General features: G+C 55.4%; 6 protein-coding genes and 2 non-coding genes across 8 annotated transcripts, besides 1 other annotated feature; 5 read left to right on the top strand and 3 right to left on the bottom strand.

Annotated features, from left to right (window-relative positions):
• Positions 1 to 736: 736 nt before the first annotated feature.
• On the top strand, positions 737 to 2,087 carry BO86DRAFT_440546 (uncharacterized protein; the record flags this gene model as incomplete). Its single annotated transcript, XM_025676209.1, has 3 exons — positions 737 to 1,286; positions 1,350 to 1,405; positions 1,476 to 2,087. Exons 1-3 carry the CDS (start codon positions 1,001 to 1,003, stop codon positions 2,085 to 2,087), a joined length of 954 nt encoding a protein of 317 aa, XP_025531044.1. The 5' UTR covers positions 737 to 1,000.
• A 209-nt stretch (positions 2,088 to 2,296) lies between these two features.
• BO86DRAFT_t76 lies at positions 2,297 to 2,370 on the bottom strand. The gene has a single exon. It is a non-coding gene; the product is annotated as a tRNA-Val (tRNA).
• A 787-nt stretch (positions 2,371 to 3,157) lies between these two features.
• Positions 3,158 to 3,231, top strand: BO86DRAFT_t77. The gene has a single exon. It is a non-coding gene; the product is annotated as a tRNA-Val (tRNA).
• Positions 3,232 to 4,192: 961 nt separating this feature from the next.
• Positions 4,193 to 5,311, top strand: BO86DRAFT_446120 (zinc-binding alcohol dehydrogenase family protein; the record flags this gene model as incomplete). The annotated part of the gene is made up of 1 exon (XM_025676495.1): positions 4,193 to 5,311. Exon 1 carries the CDS (start codon positions 4,265 to 4,267, stop codon positions 5,309 to 5,311), a length of 1,047 nt encoding a protein of 348 aa, XP_025531043.1. The 5' UTR covers positions 4,193 to 4,264.
• An 803-nt stretch (positions 5,312 to 6,114) lies between these two features.
• BO86DRAFT_454109 (MFS general substrate transporter) lies at positions 6,115 to 7,601 on the bottom strand (the record flags this gene model as incomplete). Its single annotated transcript, XM_025677036.1, has 2 exons — positions 6,115 to 7,417; positions 7,510 to 7,601. The coding sequence occupies 2 exons, from the start codon at positions 7,599 to 7,601 to the stop codon at positions 6,115 to 6,117; spliced, it is 1,395 nt and encodes a 464-aa protein (XP_025531042.1).
• A 2,447-nt stretch (positions 7,602 to 10,048) lies between these two features.
• On the top strand, positions 10,049 to 11,992 carry BO86DRAFT_386668 (T6SS phospholipase effector Tle1-like catalytic domain-containing protein). Its single transcript, XM_025671400.1, has one exon. The coding sequence runs from the start codon at positions 10,063 to 10,065 to the stop codon at positions 11,890 to 11,892; it is 1,830 nt and encodes a 609-aa protein (XP_025531041.1). The 5' UTR covers positions 10,049 to 10,062; the 3' UTR covers positions 11,893 to 11,992.
• Positions 11,993 to 13,465: 1,473 nt separating this feature from the next.
• Positions 13,466 to 15,212, top strand: BO86DRAFT_440531 (uncharacterized protein; the record flags this gene model as incomplete). The annotated part of the gene is made up of 1 exon (XM_025676208.1): positions 13,466 to 15,212. The coding sequence occupies one exon, from the start codon at positions 13,466 to 13,468 to the stop codon at positions 14,993 to 14,995; it is 1,530 nt and encodes a 509-aa protein (XP_025531040.1). The 3' UTR covers positions 14,996 to 15,212.
• Positions 15,213 to 15,729: 517 nt separating this feature from the next.
• On the bottom strand, positions 15,730 to 16,369 carry BO86DRAFT_416569 (uncharacterized protein; the record flags this gene model as incomplete). The annotated part of the gene is made up of 4 exons (XM_025674978.1): positions 15,730 to 15,795; positions 15,842 to 15,945; positions 15,983 to 16,129; positions 16,243 to 16,369. The coding sequence occupies 4 exons, from the start codon at positions 16,367 to 16,369 to the stop codon at positions 15,730 to 15,732; spliced, it is 444 nt and encodes a 147-aa protein (XP_025531039.1).
• A 181-nt stretch (positions 16,370 to 16,550) lies between these two features.
• Positions 16,551 to 16,776: part of a sequence feature (Protein overlapping with rRNA (BO86DRAFT_305825, RAH85144.1) was converted to a misc_feature.) that runs on past the window's edge.

The raw sequence follows: 16,776 nt of genomic DNA, 5'->3' as shown, positions 1-16,776 counted from the left end.
GGCCGATTATGTAATACTGCTACAGGTTTTGCTTATATGTCCCAAAGAGTACGCAGCACTTGCCACTTCCTCGAAAGAGGTCTAACTCCATTGTGAGAGTAAACAGCATGTTCAAAGAAACTAAATCCAACATATCGTTACGGTCCGACTGAAACTCTCACCCCCATACTGTCTTGAAATATTTCATTTGAACGAGAAATCCATGCTATCTCTGAGTCTTTATGTCTCGCTTTTGTTGCCATGCAATGCTCACATCACCACACTATCTGTCCTCCGCAAATAGTCGACAATATGTAGTGACGCAGGGGTATCAGCCATGTGACACTGATATATGCTTGACAAGATGTCATTAAATTGTGTCAGACTTACTTGTAGTACTTGAATCTGTCGCCTGAGCACTGTGTGGGCCCTCAAATTCGGACTCGCCGAAGGCATTCCATATGCCAAGGTGACATACAAAGGTCGAACCATTCGCTAGTGAAGTCCGCAATGCAGCACATTGATATCACTCCCAGTTTGTCAATCGATGTCTTCCAACTCCCCATCATCTGTGGCCATTGTCGTTTGGTTTCTCCTCTTTCAGGGCCGTCCATGGAGTACATAGTAGGCGAAGGGGTGTTGTTGAGGTACACGGGATTCTTTCAATGCAAGTGATTACAGCCTATGCTGTTCCTGCTCATGCAGAGCTCAACGAATGGATCTGCGGGCTCCTTCCTATACCACCTGGCAGAGAAACCCGCCTTCCCTCCCATCCTCAACTACCTCACTCTCTTGCTTCACAGATTCTGCCACCCTGTTCTCCCTCTTCGCGTTTCTCTGCATCTTATGCAACTCTTATCCCCGTCCTCGCGGTGTCCGAGTCAAGGGTTCATAGCACTACATTCTCACTGATAAAAGACTCGAACCTTCTAATTCACCTCTCACCTTCTCGAATCCCCTTGTTCTTCCGCCATCGCCTCCGCGGTGCAACCCGTCGAGTTCCAGGAATCGCACAAGCGCCATGAACAAACCAGAGATCTCAATCCCAGGCGCCGAGGATGAACTCGTGAGATCCATTTTGAGCAGCCCGGTGCCCGAGTTTGGCGATCCGGGGAGGGCCGAAATCATCGCCCAGATCAGCTCAGAACTTGGCATCGGCATGGTCGACCCAAGTGTCCGGGCCTTGCTCTGGTTGGCTGATGTTGAAGCTCTCCTGGCACTGCGTGATGGGTGCATGGGATCCCGCGCCGCGTTCCGGCTCTTGCTTGGCCACGGCGGCATTATGTTCAGGGACGCGCTGACCTCATGTGAGTTAACACGATACCTCACCGGCACCGGGAATTCTGACTGACATCTTTTTTTTCACCGAGGGGCGTGCGATGTGTTTGAAAGGTGGGCGGAAGTTACCGAGGACCCGTTCCATCTGGTCCGTGCTAGGTGTCCCTCAGTTCTGGTAGTAGTGCTTCGCTCGGGATGTGGAAACTGACCAGCCACAGTGTAGGGAACGCGACCAGCTCTGTGTGATCACGCGAGACGTCAAAACTAGAACTGTGAATGTGTATCCGCATCGTCCGGCGGGGGCGTCGAATGCGGGGAGTCGGGCTACACTGTGGGAGGCTTTGGGGGTGTTTTGGGGGGAGCCTAGGGTAGCAGGCTGGAGACAAGCCGTGTTTGGCTGCGGGTGCGCGAATAAGCTCGGCAACACGATGCTTCTGCGCGATGACGTCTCTCAGGCTTGGGCGAGTTTGCACTTCGCCTTGAGACCGGTCGAGCTGAGCCGGGATTTCAAATCGCTGAGCGTCCAGTTTTTTTGGCTCCCTGGTCAGCAGTGTCCTTCCGATGTTCCGCTGCTCTCGCCCCCGGCTTTTGGTCCGGATAACACCGGGGGCTGGGAGTTCAGAAATCCCTGGAATTCGAGGAGACTGCAATCGGGTGACTTTCTTCGTCTTCTGACCCACGACCCAGAGAGATGTCCCCTGCCTTCCTTTGAGCTACTGGAGATTCAGTGGTACTTGCACCGTGCAGCTGCACTCAGTGGGCTGACCATCCCCCCACGGATCTTTCTATCGGATGAAATACAAAGAAGAGAAGGAAGTGACTCGACATGATGGCAGAGAAAGCGCACCGGGTGTTGAGGTCTAGTGTGTCGGTGGGAGAGGAACTTGGTTGTCTCTGACGTCGGGTATCGCGGGATGCAGCTTGCAATGAACATGTCTTATCTCTGTGAGAGCAAGTGTGTGTTGTGTTTATGATCCGTAGCTGGTATTCAACATACTAGAACAAAGATGATATTGTGCAAGGGTGCGAACAAAAAGAATGACCAGACTGGGGCTCGATCCCAGGACCTTATCGGTGTTAACGATACGTGATAACCAACTACACCATCCGGCCAACTCGTTGTTTCTAGCTCTAAACTATAACATCATGATCCTAATCACTGCTATCAGGGAGAAATTCAACCCGATACCCATTCCCCTTCCGTCACCACAATCGCAGAGGTTTATCTATCAAATTCTAATATCAAGGCTTATATATTAAGGCTTAGTGCTTGGTAGTTGATCATAATCTGGTGTGTAGTGTCTTGTAAATCATGTTCGCGTGCTTTTGCTGGAGACGGTTACTATTTGGAATGTGACAATTGCCAGAGGATTTGTCCTCAATATATATTTCGCATCGCCAGACCCCATCTGAGAAACCAAGGATCGGCAGACCTCTCCGACTTCTGGGGCCCCAAGTCTAACAGCACCGCCAATACCCGAGCCACACCACAGACACGATCACACAGAGTGACATCGAAGGTAGGGCTATTGCTTGTCCCTGAGAAAAGTCGCGAGTTGGTCCCCTACCACCACCATAGGAATATTCCGGGCCCCGACTTCCACCACTCCTCGTTCTAGATGAACTCTAGGTCTGCTGTCAAATATGCGAACACTAGCCAAGTCGAGCCCAATACGACTATTGACCTGTAATTGCCCCAGACAATTGTGGCAGAGCTACCATGTATTGCTGGGTAGTTTTAAGTGCTTTTTTACTGAAAAAAAGTTTGGCGGGGAACATGGGCCGGTTGAGCTGCAGCAAGAACCTTGCGAGTTGGCATATCACTTCAGTGAAGCCTGAGTACGCTTCGAGACGTTGTTTTGGGAGCTATACCACTACTTTTTCTAATTCCTCATCAACTGGCCGGATGGTGTAGTTGGTTATCACGTATCGTTAACACCGATAAGGTCCTGGGATCGAGCCCCAGTCTGGTCATGACTTTTTGCCAATTCTCCTGATGCAGATCCCTCTCACGCTGCAAGACCAATTGCTACGAGAAGATGCCCTGGAATTTCCTTTTTGTTCCACTGGGGTATCGCACCAGATGTCACCACCACCATGTGGAATGGTCGAGTAGAATCCAACGCGCAGCATTCAACGCATACCTAGAGTGTCTTCGGTCCGTCGGGTAGTCGACTAGTGCCAAGACCCGGCTTCAATTTAGCTTCATGGCGTTCACTAATCTTAGGAATCCAACTTAATTCCAAGTTCAACCCGCATGTCACAGCCCGGACCCCCGGTAGCTAAACCGCTGGGATACCTTCGGTCCGTCGGTATCCCAGCGAGTACAGTCAAAGAATTGATTATTAACCCGTGATAACTAATCATCCCTTTTACACTGGTAAAACCTTGCAAGACAGCATTCCAAGCGGCGATTAGCGCATTCCTCCGAGCATGAGTAAACGCAAACCCCCAAAGTTGGGACTTCAAATCTGGTAAGAAAATATCTGCTATCTTCTTGACCATGTAGCACTGTACTGTACCACACCCAATGTCAATCAAGCCGATTGAATTGTGGCTGACCAGCATTTGAGTTTGTAGCTTGGCGAACGGAATAGGTCTAGTTTCCGCTGCGTACTGCGTAGATTCAACGGGTCTGCAGAGCTCTGCAGAAACTCAGTGCAGCTGCGGCGTCCCTCGGTTCTTCTAGAAAGGATTCGCTGCAGAAAGTGGGTCCAATGCTCCAAAGGACCAAAGCAGATGAGATCACCAGAAGAAAATCGAAGTCGATTTGTCATCTGAGAGTTTCAATGCCTGATTGACGCCATTTCTAATCATTTCCTCCTTTCTCAAACTATGGAGTTTGGCTTTCTGCAAGCGTTTTAGACCTTCGTCTGCTATATAAACCATCCAACCCCTGCCGAAGTCCGACAGAACAATTCCACTACCAACAATCGTCCTCCCCAACCATCAATCCACCACAACGCACACTCATCCACCACCACCACCACCAACAACAACCACCACCATGTCCACCCAGAAAGCCATCGTGGTCACCTCCCCCAAGCAGGCCAGCCTGGTCCGCGACCGGGCCATCCCCGCCCTCCGCGACGACTACATCCTGGTCAAGACCGTCAGCGTGGCGCTGAACCCGACCGACTGGAAGCACATCGCCTTCCTGGCGCCCGTGGGCGTGCTGGTGGGCTGCGACTACGCCGGGATCGTGGAGGAGGTCGGCAAGAACGTGCAGGGCAAGTTCCAGAAGGGCGACCGGGTGTGCGGGTTCGTGCACGGGGCCAACGCCGTGGAGCCCGAGGACGGCGCCTTCGCCGAGTACATCGTCGCCAAGGCGGACCTGTCGACCAAGATCCCGGCCAACCTGAGCTTCCAGGAGGCCGCCACGCTGGGCGTGGGCATCACGACCGTGGGGCAGGCCCTGTACCAGAGCCTGAAGCTGGCGCCGCCCACCGCGCCCACCGCCACCGCGGAACCCCTCCTCATCTACGGCGGCTCCACCGCCACCGGCGCGCTGGCCATCCAGTTCGCCAAGCTCTCCGGCTACACGGTGCTGACCACCTGCTCGCCGCACAACTTCGACCTGGTCAAGCAGCTGGGCGCCGACGCCGCCTTCGACTACAAGAACCCCAACACCCCCGCCGAGATCCGCCGGTACACCGACAACAAGCTCCGTCTGGTGCTGGACACCATCTCCGTCGAGGCCAGCGCCAAGTTCTGCGACGAGGCGCTCTCCACCGAGGGCGGCGAATACAGCGCCCTCCTGGCCGTCGGCATCGAGCGCGCCAACGTCAACGACCGCTGGACCCTGGCCTACACCGCCGTCGGCGAGGACTTCACCTTCGGCGAGACCCCCATGCCCGCCAAGCCCGAGGACCGTGAATTCGCCGCCCGCTTCTGGGAGACCGCCGCCCAGCTGCTGGCCGAGGGTAAGGTCAAGGTCCACCGGCCCAAGGTCGGCGCCCGCGGGCTGGAGGGTGTCATGGAGGGGCTGGAGCTGCTGAAGCAGGATAAGGTCAGCGGCGAGAAGCTCGTCTACAACGTGGAGGAGACTCCTTAGATTTTGTTGGAGGGGGGTATTATGCGATATGACTATATAGAGTATTTTTAATTATGGAATGGTATTTCATTGCTTGCTGCTGTTATCTGTCAGCCTAGTATATCTCCATTTTGATAACAAAATTATATGGCCGAGGGGTGATATGGGTAACATAACCGAGAAAAACAAGACTATATTATATGACCAGGGAAGCATCTGTAAATATCTTCCCGCGAGTTTCGAGCAACCGGAAGTCAAGGCTTAAGCTTTCAAGAATAAGAATTAATCATCATAGCTCGTTGAAACTCTCCTTTCCTCTGTTGCTATCATGCCAGGTTGAACCCTCCCGCCACCGCCTTCTCGCAGGGTGCCAGGCTGCCAGCCCAGCCAGCAGTGCCCACTGGACCGCAGCCCGCACCCGCGGCCCCGGGCATTGGATGTGCCCTCCCAATCGAGTCTAGTCTCCGATCTGCCTGGGCCGCTGACGCATGACGGAAACTAAACCCCAACGGGACTAGCGACTTCCACCTGTCCGGTTCACACCAGGCCAAACTGTTTACTCAATTTCCATCTTTGCTTGAACCCTTCGATACGTAGTGTTACTAATGTGTCTTGGAGGGGTTCAACCCTTGTCGTTGACTTAATAATCCAGTCCTCACTGGTAGTTATTGCGCCAGCATTGCCCCAAAGGTTGACTTTGGTTGTGTCTAATTCTTGATGGGTGGATGCATGCACGACTCCCCAATCACAAGAGTAGGTACAGTACAGCATACCGTCTGCAGAAAGAACTTCAATGCCCCGGCAGACAAACCCCCCCACCAAAATCAAACCTTCCACCTCCAATCCTTCCCCGCCATCATCTCCAACCGCACCCCCAGAATACAAAAACTGGCCGGAAACAGCAACGCCATCACCACGAGCGCCGCCCGCTCGTACACCTCGGGCGCCGCCAGCGCGCGGCTCTGGGGGATCAACAGGCCCGTCAGCGGGGTGCCGAGCAACGCACCCAGCCCGCGCACCAGATACAGGGCGCCGTTCACGCTGGTGAAGTCCCGCTTCCCGAACAGCTCCATCAGCGAGGCCGGGAAGAGCGCGATGTAGGCGCTGGCGAAGGCGCCGTACAGCAGCGTGAACACGAGGAACAGCGCCTTGCCGGCGGCGGTGGCGCCGGCAACGGTCGCGGGCACCCAGAAGGCGGCGACGGCGACGGCGCTGAGGAAGGTCGTTGCAAACAGGAGATTCAGGCGCCCGTACCGGTCGGCCGCGTAGCCCAGCGCGACGCGCGCGACGGCGTTGGCGGCGTTGCTGATGGTGATGAAGTTCGCGGCCGTGGGGGCGGAGTAGCCGAGGGCGCGGCCGAAGGCGGCGTAGTAGATGAGCGGGGTCGAGTACGCGGCGGACTGCAGCATGCAGCCGGCGGCTTGGAGGAGGAATGTCTTGGTGAGCGTGAGGCGCCGGTTGAGGCGGGGCGGCTGGAGGAGGGCGCGGGCGGACGAGCCGCCGGCGCGCTGGCGCAGGGCGTCGCGCTCGCCGAGGATCTGCTGGTTGAAGCTGGGCTCCCATTTCACGGCCGGCGAGACCAGGAGGATGGCCAGCGCGCAGATGGACCCGGATACGCGCAGCGCGTTGCGGAAGCCCAGGTGGTGGATCATTGCCGTTAGAACGGAGGGCCAGATCATGCCCCCGACTGCGCTGCCGGAGATGATGATCCCCATCGCGAGGCTGCGCCGCTCGTTGAACCATGTTGGTGCCGTTGTGGTCGCCGGGATGTACGACATGGACACGCTGATGCCGACCAGCACGCCCTGGGTGAGCGCGAACTGCCACAGGGTGCGGCTCACGCTCGCTAGGATGTAGGCGACCCCGAAGATGACGCCCGCCACGGCCACCACGGTTTGGGGTCGGTAGAGCTTGATCCACATCATGACGAAGGGCCCGGTCATGGACATCAGCCCGATGGCCAGGGTGCCGATGAGGCCGATCAGCGCCGAGGAGGCGCCCGTGAAGGGGTTGTTCGGCTCGCTGGCCATTTCCTCGTAGAGCGCCTGGTACACTCCGGCGGAGAAGATGAGGGCGTTGGTCGTTAGCATGATGGTGAACCCGGCTCCGATGACCAGGAGTTGCTGTCTGCGAGCGCAGTCCTTGTAAGCCCGGCTCTGCGGTCCAGAATGGCATACTTCGTGCCGTCTCATGCGTTGTCACGAAGGGCGCACACGTACACTTTCAGATCCCTGTCCCGAGGCATTTCCGGGGGAGCGTCCCGGAATTCAAACTCCCTCGAGTCGGTCATCGTTTCTGTCTGTGTAGCCATTGTGGAAGGTACGATCTTTGACCTGTCTGGGGAGAATCAGGCCGCAGGCTTCTCAGACTGGTGCCGCTCAAGATGGCGGCGGTGAGAATAAAAGATGGAGAAAAGACTTCAGCCGCGCGGGGAAGCGAATAAGCGTCACCCCCCTAAAGTCTACCCCGGCTTTTGCTTATCCGGCCCCGGCCCTAAGTCCGAGATCCGGTTCTCCCCACACTTCATCCCCAGTTCGGTCCAGGGATCGTGTCAAGCTTCAATTGCTGGGTACGATGCAGTCATAAAAAGAGATTTCATCTATCGCACTAAGGATGAGCTGACTATCAGGTGTCAATCAGTCGAGTGAAGACACGCAGCGGTTGCAGTAACTCACCATGGCCGGGTATACTTTCTGCCACACCACCACAGACGACCACCTTATCGCACCTAACATGATAGCAATATGAAAGCCATACAACGAGTCGATACAGTGGACAGTGATATCTGGATTATGGAAGCAGTAGAAACTGCGCCTTATAGACAGGTGGCAGCAACTGGACGGAACAGATCCGAGCTCCGGCTCGCTATCTCGGCGACAAGTCCGCGCTGAGCTACAGCCAACCATTTGTTACCCGTCACAACGAATTTCGGTATAGCGAATTCTGCGACATATCGAATGTTTGACTCGCATGTAACTCATGCTTGATAGGTCGAGGTTCCTGGTACAATGAACAAAAATAGCGGTCTCAATTGCTTCGCTCTAGCCAAGGTTGAGTTCTTCCAAACTATCTCCACATCCAAACTTCAACTGTGCATGTGATTTATGCAGGCTATAAGCTACTACGAGACAGTGTCCACCACATACGACCACAGGGTGTGGAAAATAGGGCTTCCCGTCCGCTCAGCCGTACTCAAGCCACACGCCGGGAGGTTAGTAGTTGGGTGGGTGACCACCAGCGAATCCCTTCTGTTGTATGTTTTTTTTTTGCTTTCTGTCGGTTTTGCTTCGCCATGCCATCTGACCCGATGGGATTGCACATCGGCCCATACTTGGAACATCTTCACATCCTCCCCCTGACGGCCCCCTCAGTTGACAGGGTACAGTACGGGTGGAGGTATCGAGTTCAGTGCGCACGCAGTTTTGCCCCGAAGACGAAGGCGCTAAGATAAAGTCCAGGCTATCAGGCACCGTTCATGGCGCCAACCAGCCGAAGCCCCTTTCCGCCCTCCAGCCATTGCCGTCGTTCTAAACCATCAGTGAGTTTCTGTAGTGTTGCTTGTACAAGCTTCTATCGAAGGACATCCCCCTCCGCACGTCCGCAGAACATCCCTATCTTCCATGATCTTGAAAGTTCCGAGTCAGTCACGCCAATAAAAGGGGGGTCAAAGTGAACGCGCCCGCTGCGTAGGGCTATGTCCCTGGGGACGGGCCGGTGCATTTTCCCACCTGGAGCAGGAGAATCCCACTTCGTAGGTACTTATAGCCAAGTACCAGCGGAGCAGCGCGGTAGCATAGGGCAGGAGGTGTACCGTGGGCGATCTTGTGGTTTTTCTTGGCAGGGGGGCACGGTGCGTGATGGGTGATGTGGGCTGTGCGAGTGTGGGGATATGTGCTTATTCCGGCCTTCTATTCTATCTGCAATGAATAAAGGGAGGACAAACATGAAAGCCAGACAGCGACTCAGTGGTCTATGCCCACCAGCCTCGGAGCTATGTGAGGATGAATTGTCCATGTTCTTGTGGAAAGCGCAGTCGGTGCAGGTTCCACTCAACCCCTCCGGCTCCGTATTGCGGCGGAACGTGACATTTGTGTCGTCCGTGCTTGGAACATGTACTTTAAACACTATCGATGAAGATGTAGACAATTGACCTGTGTCGTTTGAGGACATGTCTGCAAGCGAGATACGAGGCCTAGACTTGGAGAGAATGGGCTCTACCCTCGGGTCACACGCGCCAGGAGACGGCAGCCAGCCGCAGCAAGGACGGCGGTATCAGACCACGCAACGCCACAATGCGTACATAAACACACCTCCAACCTGCATAAACACAGCTCTCTGAGACAGTGGCAATGACGGCCACGCATTAGCTCAAGTGACAGATCGATAGTCCGATAAGCCCGCATCAGGTGCCGGCCCGTGCCACAACCAGCGGGCAATAATAGCCGATCCGCCGCGGCCAGAACTCTGCCCTCGCCACGCGATCGGATCGCCCGTCAAGCCCCAGCTGAACGAAAGTGGGACCCTTGTTATCTGTGGTTGGGCAGGTTGGTGGCAGCTGAAGAAATGTGGAGAGGGCGAGACCCCGATAGCGTGGCGGATGGCCGCCGCCAGCTGAGTATACGAAGACACCAAAGTAGGGCAATCCCTGCCGACCACGCTTCTCAGGGGTAAGTAAATTCACCACACCACAAGGAATATAAATCTGGCTGGAGACTCTCCCCAGTCAGTGTATTCTGGCAGTAACGTTTCATTTTTCTATTTCAACCAGCGCGATGGCTCGAACGACGTCGTCCGCATACGCTCCTAAGCGGATCATCCTCTGCTTCGACGGGACATGGCAGACGGCCGTGTCCGGGCAGCAGAACTCGCCCTCCAACATCACGCGCCTGTGCCGGGCCATCAAGCCCGTCGCCCGCATCGGCGACCAGGACTGGCAGCAGGTGGTCTGGTACGACTCCGGGGTGGGCACGACCTCGCTGGCCGTCAGCAAGATGCTGGAGGGCGCCGTGGGCGACGGGCTGGACGGCAACATCGTCGAGGCCTACAACTTCGTCTCGATGAACTGGAACCGCGGCGACAAGATCCTGTGCTTTGGCTTCTCGCGCGGCGCGTACACGGCGCGCGCGGTCGCCGGCCTCATCGCCGACGCCGGCATCTGCGAGCCGCACAAGCTGCACCGCTTCCCGGACCTGTGGAAGCAGTACAAGAACCTGAAGCGGAAGGGCGCCTTCTACAACAGCGACGACTACTTCCAGTTCGTGGATGGGAAGGTCAGCGAGCACCACCGGAAGCATCCCGGCACCGCCACCGGCTTGGCCTGGGAGATGCATGCCAACCCTGGCTGGGCGCAGACGGACTCCCGCGAGGTGGAGGTCGTCGCCGTGTACGACACCGTCCAGGCGCTGGGCATCCCCGAGGTGGCCGGAGTCCAATTGCCCGCGAATCTGATGTGGTGGAAGGACCCCCCCGGTTGGCACAACGTGACCCTCTCGCGGCAGATCAAACACGCCTTCCAGGCGCTGGCTCTCGATGAATACCGCAAGGCCTTCTATCCCGAGGTCTGGTGTTTACCCTCCGGTTACCCCAACGCGGCACTCCCGGAAGTCCGCGCCCAACTGGAGGAGGAAGTCAAGAGCAAGCGGGAGGTTTTGAACAAGGCCGGCGCACGGCAACGGCAGCTGATCAAGGAGGCGGAGGAGCACGGCAGGCTCCATCCGACGGACTACGAGACCCTGGACCGGCTGGCCAAGGGCATCAACCTGGCCAGCAAGAAGGTCGGGGAAGCCCGACGCGACTACATGGTCAGCCATGACAATCTCCATCTGGGCACGCCGCAGCTCACGCAGGTGTGGTTCCCGGGCTACCACATCAACGTCGGCGGCGGCTCGAGCGACACGCTGAACAACTACGGCGACATGGAGGAGATGTCGAACATCGTGTTCGCCTGGATGCTGGACCAGATCGCGCCGTTTGTGGGCATCCGCGAAACGACCATCAAGGATCATTACAAGGACCGGCAAGCGACGATCGCCACCCTGAACGCGGCCCTGGAGAAGCAGAAGGAGATGGCCAAGACCGAGTCCTGGGGGGAGTACCTGGGTCGCGGGGCGAGGTGGCTCGGGTCGGCCGTCATGCATCCCCTCACCCCCGCCCCGTGCACCGAAACGCGCCACTATACCTGGGGATTGGGCGACATGCCCGACAGCTTCTCCACCATGTATATCGCCAACGGTCAGAAGCCGCGCGCGCCCAGTTCCCACTCGTACCTCGACGACAGAAAGGAGAAGGGAGTCCGCGGTGCCACCTGCGCCTACATCCACCCGGTGGTGAACTACCGCGTGCAGCACAAAGAGGGCTACTTGCCCATGGGCCTGACAAAAGAGCAGTATAGCCGCCAGTTGGTGGGCGAGAAATTCTTCTACACCCTCAAGGATGAAACGTTGCCGGAGTGGAATTTGGGGGGGAAGGGCTCCTATGAATTATTGGCTCTCGCGCAGGACGAGGCTGCAATTGAGTATATGGCCCAGCAGCACCATGCGGAAGCGGAGAAGCTTTGGCCTGAAGTGCAAGCGAAGCGGCAGGCTCGGGCCAACGGTGCTTAGCATCCCCCAATGATCTGTTGATGTATGTGTGGAAGAGGGGGAGCAGGAGCAGTGCAAAGATTTTGCCTCAGGCTTAGGATAATATCCATGGGTCTGCTGTCGCGGAATGAACTCAACCGTTCGCTGCGTCGAGAGCCCCGCGGCCGTCGGTGTGCGCAGACGGCATCGGACTAGGAGTTTTTCACCTGTTTCACTTTTTTACTGTTTTTCTCTTGAAGGTTTTGGGACAGCAGGAGTTGGGATGGAAATGGTCGATCATGGGATGTATATAGGTTTTCGTCGTATGAGCAATACAGGTGTGCTTGGTAACGCTGGCTAGCCCCATGAGCTGAGTAGGACATTTCATAGACCTCTGGCACTCCGCACTGGGGCTGTTGAATTCATCCGATGTACTCGAAATGGAACCCGAAAGAGTGACTCACAATCATTGGACTGCTGTGGGTTGCATGCTATCGCCAGTATGGGCAACCGCCAGTATGGATCCCATTTTGGGGAGGAAATCTCCTCCACCTCAGTATTCAGCAAGTGAGGAATGTCCAAGCATCAGCCCCGGTGCTTCACGTCAGCTATAAGACTCTGATTGAAAAGATAGCCAAGACAGATTTAGATACTTCTCTACTTGGATGTGCCCAGATCTCACAAGAAGATTAGGGCAGCATCGGAAAGGTGGAGTCCCACTGGTCCGGAGCCATGTCCGAGCGGGCGGAGTGGGGGCGCAGCCGATCAGGGGCACCAGAACAATTCCCCTTGTGCAAACATAGCTCCTATAAAGATATTATACCTCTCCAAAGCCCCCTTATTTCAGGAAGACTCAGGTTAGATCACCTGTCCTTCAACAGTCTTCACTTGGAATGGCCCGCCAGAAGAATCACGCCATCCACACCAGCCCCACCAACGACCTGCGCCTCGTCGAATCCTCTATCCCCGAAATCACTGGCATGGCTCTGCATGTTGTTTCAAGAACCCTGAAGACATTCTGAAGCAGGGGCGAGCAAGGTGCATCTCCGAAATAAGTAGATTAATTAGACGAGGAAATTACCCCAAACGACTGCGATCATCGGCGCTAAGAGCTATACGCGGTGGGGACTATAAGTTGCAGCCTGGTCGGAAAGGCTTACCTTATATTACTTTGGGGGTTAGTTTCCTCTGCGGAAATTAGTCCGGAAATGGGACCTCTGGCTGAATCCGTCTGGACTGTGTGAGAGAACTCTAAATCAGTCAATACGGGGTCTTTTCGCACGTGTGGAAGTGGGGGGAAGGCGACGTAAGCGTCAGCGGTGGATCGTGAGGATCATCTCATGGACAGGGCTACATTAGCCGGGCCGGGGGTCAGTATGACATTCACTGTTAAATTGGGGAAATCCCACGCGATGAGGCTCATGTGGCTCATGGGCCCTTTTGGCCCCCAGCCAACCTAATGCTCCTTCCTTCCCCCCTCCCCTGTCGGTCAAGTCCAAGGTGACTGAAATTAAAAAGCAAATAAGAACGGCGGTTGGCGCCTGCCCCCTTGCATACTTCACTTCTCCCTCCACTTCTCTTCAAATCACCGAAGACTCTGAGAGAATCACCCAACATGTCGATCCTTGACCTTCCTAACGAGATCCTGGATGCTGTATGGTGCTATTTGAACCTCCCGGACTGGTGCGCTCTGCGACTGTCATGCCGGGTGCTCTATTCCAAGTCGCTGGCGACGTTTGTGAGCCGTCATGTCAAGCGCATCAGTGTTCTCATCACATCTGACGGGCTGCGAGAACTTGAAGCTATCGCCGCCCACGAGATATTTCGCACGCATGTGCAGGAGCTCTGGCTGGTCCCCGAGGTGTTTCGAGGCCACTACGATGTCGACTACAACACCTTTGTGCAAGCCAAGCTCATGGCTGCGGGGTACTTCGACCAGCCTGCTGTGGCGCACGGCACACACAGTTCCATCACCGAGCTGGTACGATGGGCGATCGACAACCTGCAAACCGACTACGATTCGTATCAATCCGCGGTAAAAGCCCACCTCGAACTCATTCACGCCAACTCACTCCCTCACACGCTTGCGACCTGCATGAAACAACTCACAAATCTCTCTACCGTCGGCCTCGAAACCTACCCTCCCTCCGCAGCGGGACACAAACACCCGCCCTGTCTGGGCCGTATGGCCTTACGCCGCAGACTCAACCAACATCCATTCAGCAGTCCACACATACCCCACAACTGGGAGAGAAGCCCAGAATACCTATGGAGTGAAGAGAATCGCAGCATCCGGGCACCCGTCTTCTCCGCCCTTCTGCAAGCCATCCCCACCTCCACCGCGCAGATCCAACAACTGCGCACCTGCAGCGAAGGCGAGCACTGCGGGATTCCACCCGAACAACTCACCTTAACGGATGACCACTATACAACGCTCCAACCCCATCTTCAAGCCCTTCAAACCCTCGATCTATGCCTCCAATACACAGACCCCTGCTCCGACACGACCGAATCCCCTCTCCTACGCCTCCTCCTCGCCGCCGCCCCGACCCTCACCACCCTCAAAGTCTCCCAGTGGAGCACGAAAGACGAACTCCCCGCCGACCACTTCACCCAGTTATCGCAGCACATCCACTTCACGCGCCTGTCCACGCTCTCCCTCCACTGGATCGAAGTCACCCAGCCCAGCTTCCGGGCCTTCCTCCGCACCGCCGCCCCGACCCTGCAGACCCTCTCGCTCGTGAGCGTCAGCCTCATCGACCGCATCGACCTCCCCACCCGCTCGAACGCCTTCTACGACGCCGTCAGCGACCTCTGGCGCCAATTCTGCGACGGCCTCCGCGATGACCTCCCCCGGCTGCGATCACTCGAGATGAAGGACATGGCATACCGCGGACACGTGCTGCGCATCGAGGATGGGATGCGGGCCCTCAGCGGGAAGAAGCTGTCCCGTCGGGTCAGCGCAGCGGTGGCGTTGGCATACGATGCGACGCAGGCGGAGGTGGGATTGGCGGCGTGGCTCAATCAGCTGCAGCTGCCGGAGCACCGGTCGGCGAGACTGGGGCAGCCCTTGCCCGGCCGGTTCAGCAGTATGGCTGCGTGTTCGGATCTGCTGCGGCTGTGGGGATCGGGGTCGAAGAAGTGAGCCTGTTGCTCGGGGGTGTGCCTTGCTGTGTGTTTTGGTCGGGTAGCTGTGTTAGCAAGAAAAGGGGTCTCATCGCAGGGTGTTGGTCTTAATATGGTCGGAGATTAATGGTATAGGGGTATCGATCGAAAAACTCGAAGGGTGGGTGACCGGAGGAAAGACTGGTCATCCGGATGGGATAATCATGTATGGCTTCATGTAGTATAGTAATCTGCAGGCAAAGATAAGCTTGAATTATGCTCTGAGACATTTCTTGCTCGGCTGCGGGGAAATTCTTCCCAATAATCGCAGCCCCCCCCCTTTTTTTTTCCTGGGGGCTATGCGGTCACGTGCTCGGGATTGCCGACAGGGTCGGAGTTGCCGATGACGATCACTGGGGTATCAAGTATGTTCCAGTGCTCAGCCTGGAGTTGGATGCCACAACTACCCGGAAGATGGAAGATACCTCAAAGTCAGTCAGTAAAACTGCAAGCAGATCCCTCGAGGTCACCCCCTCATGAGAAGAAGAGACACTGCCTCGAGACTATTGTCCCGAAACAGAGCTAGCTCCTTGTCGTAAAGCATCGCGCCTGAGCATAAATTCCCGCCCTAGGGAAAAAAGATACAAGAATACCAACAAAGTCTCAGAAGCAACGACTTAAAACTACTCCGAGTATACATTAAGGATATTCCACGCAACAAGTTCTAAAATTGCGTACAAAGTACTCTAATCCAGTCATACTGTTTTTGTTTGCCTACTGGAACCAGTTGTAATAATATAAGATTGTACAATTCAGCCTGCCTTCTTCAAAGTCCCGAGCCTGCTGGACAGTCGGCCAAAGTTGGAGCTAGAACGCTGGAACCTACTAAGGCATTAATAAAATAGTCCACCAGTTCAACCTCGTCTGTGACCCTCTTTTCTTGTAGGAGGGAAGGATTATACTCTGGAAATACTTGGGCCGAGTTAAAGGCTATCCAGAGTACCTTTTTGCAGTCCCCTAAAGAAACTTATGTTGCGGGGCTTTGAATTATGATGGAGAACTTTGGCCCAGTGAGCATTGTCGAGAATCGCGCGGAGTTTACCCAGGTGTTGTTCTAAGAAGTTGGACGGGTCTATTGGCTGCAGGTTCGGGAAGGATGGTGTTGGGCGGCAGTCTTTATAAAAAATATGTAAAGATCTGGCCAAGCAGCTGGATGGATAGTTTAAATTATTCTGTAAAAATTTAGGATCATGCCCTTCTTGCACAAGCCCTGGGATTCTAGTCGACGGTATGCGGTAGACTCGGAAACAAAGAGATTGACTTCGCGGTCAGGGGGATCGAACTCGGACGGTTCGCGATCATGATACTTTGATTCTAATAAGCAAGAAGCTAGTATAAGTTCCAGATGAACCATCCTAGCCTTCTCCTCCGCGGCCAATGCACCCCGAAACCGCAGTCCGGTCCTGGATTGATGCTTATCTGACCTACCGCATTATACGTGCTCTTCGCTGCGGCTTCTCACTTAATAATTGTTGCAGGTTTATTCTCTACGAATCATATACAGTTGAATTCTCCAAGTCAGCACATACGACCACAGGGTGTGGAAAACAGGGCTTCCCGTCCGCTCAGCCGTACTTAAGCCACACGCCGGGAGGTTAGTAGTTGGGTGGGTGACCACCAGCGAATCCCTTCTGTTGTATGTTTTTGCTTTGAGTAGTGCTCTCGATGAAATCCGTGGAGCCATGCAGCTACTAGAAATCATATTCTTTTTCGTTCTGCGATCGAATCCGAATGTATACCGAACTCTCGGGTGTATCTTAA

This window comes from Aspergillus japonicus, assembly GCF_003184785.1.
Source record: "Aspergillus japonicus CBS 114.51 unplaced genomic scaffold BO86scaffold_7, whole genome shotgun sequence".
NCBI lineage: Eukaryota > Fungi > Ascomycota > Eurotiomycetes > Eurotiales > Aspergillaceae > Aspergillus > Aspergillus japonicus.
The sequence above is the reverse complement of the archived record's forward strand: the minus strand, read 5'-3'. Positions and strand labels throughout refer to the sequence as shown.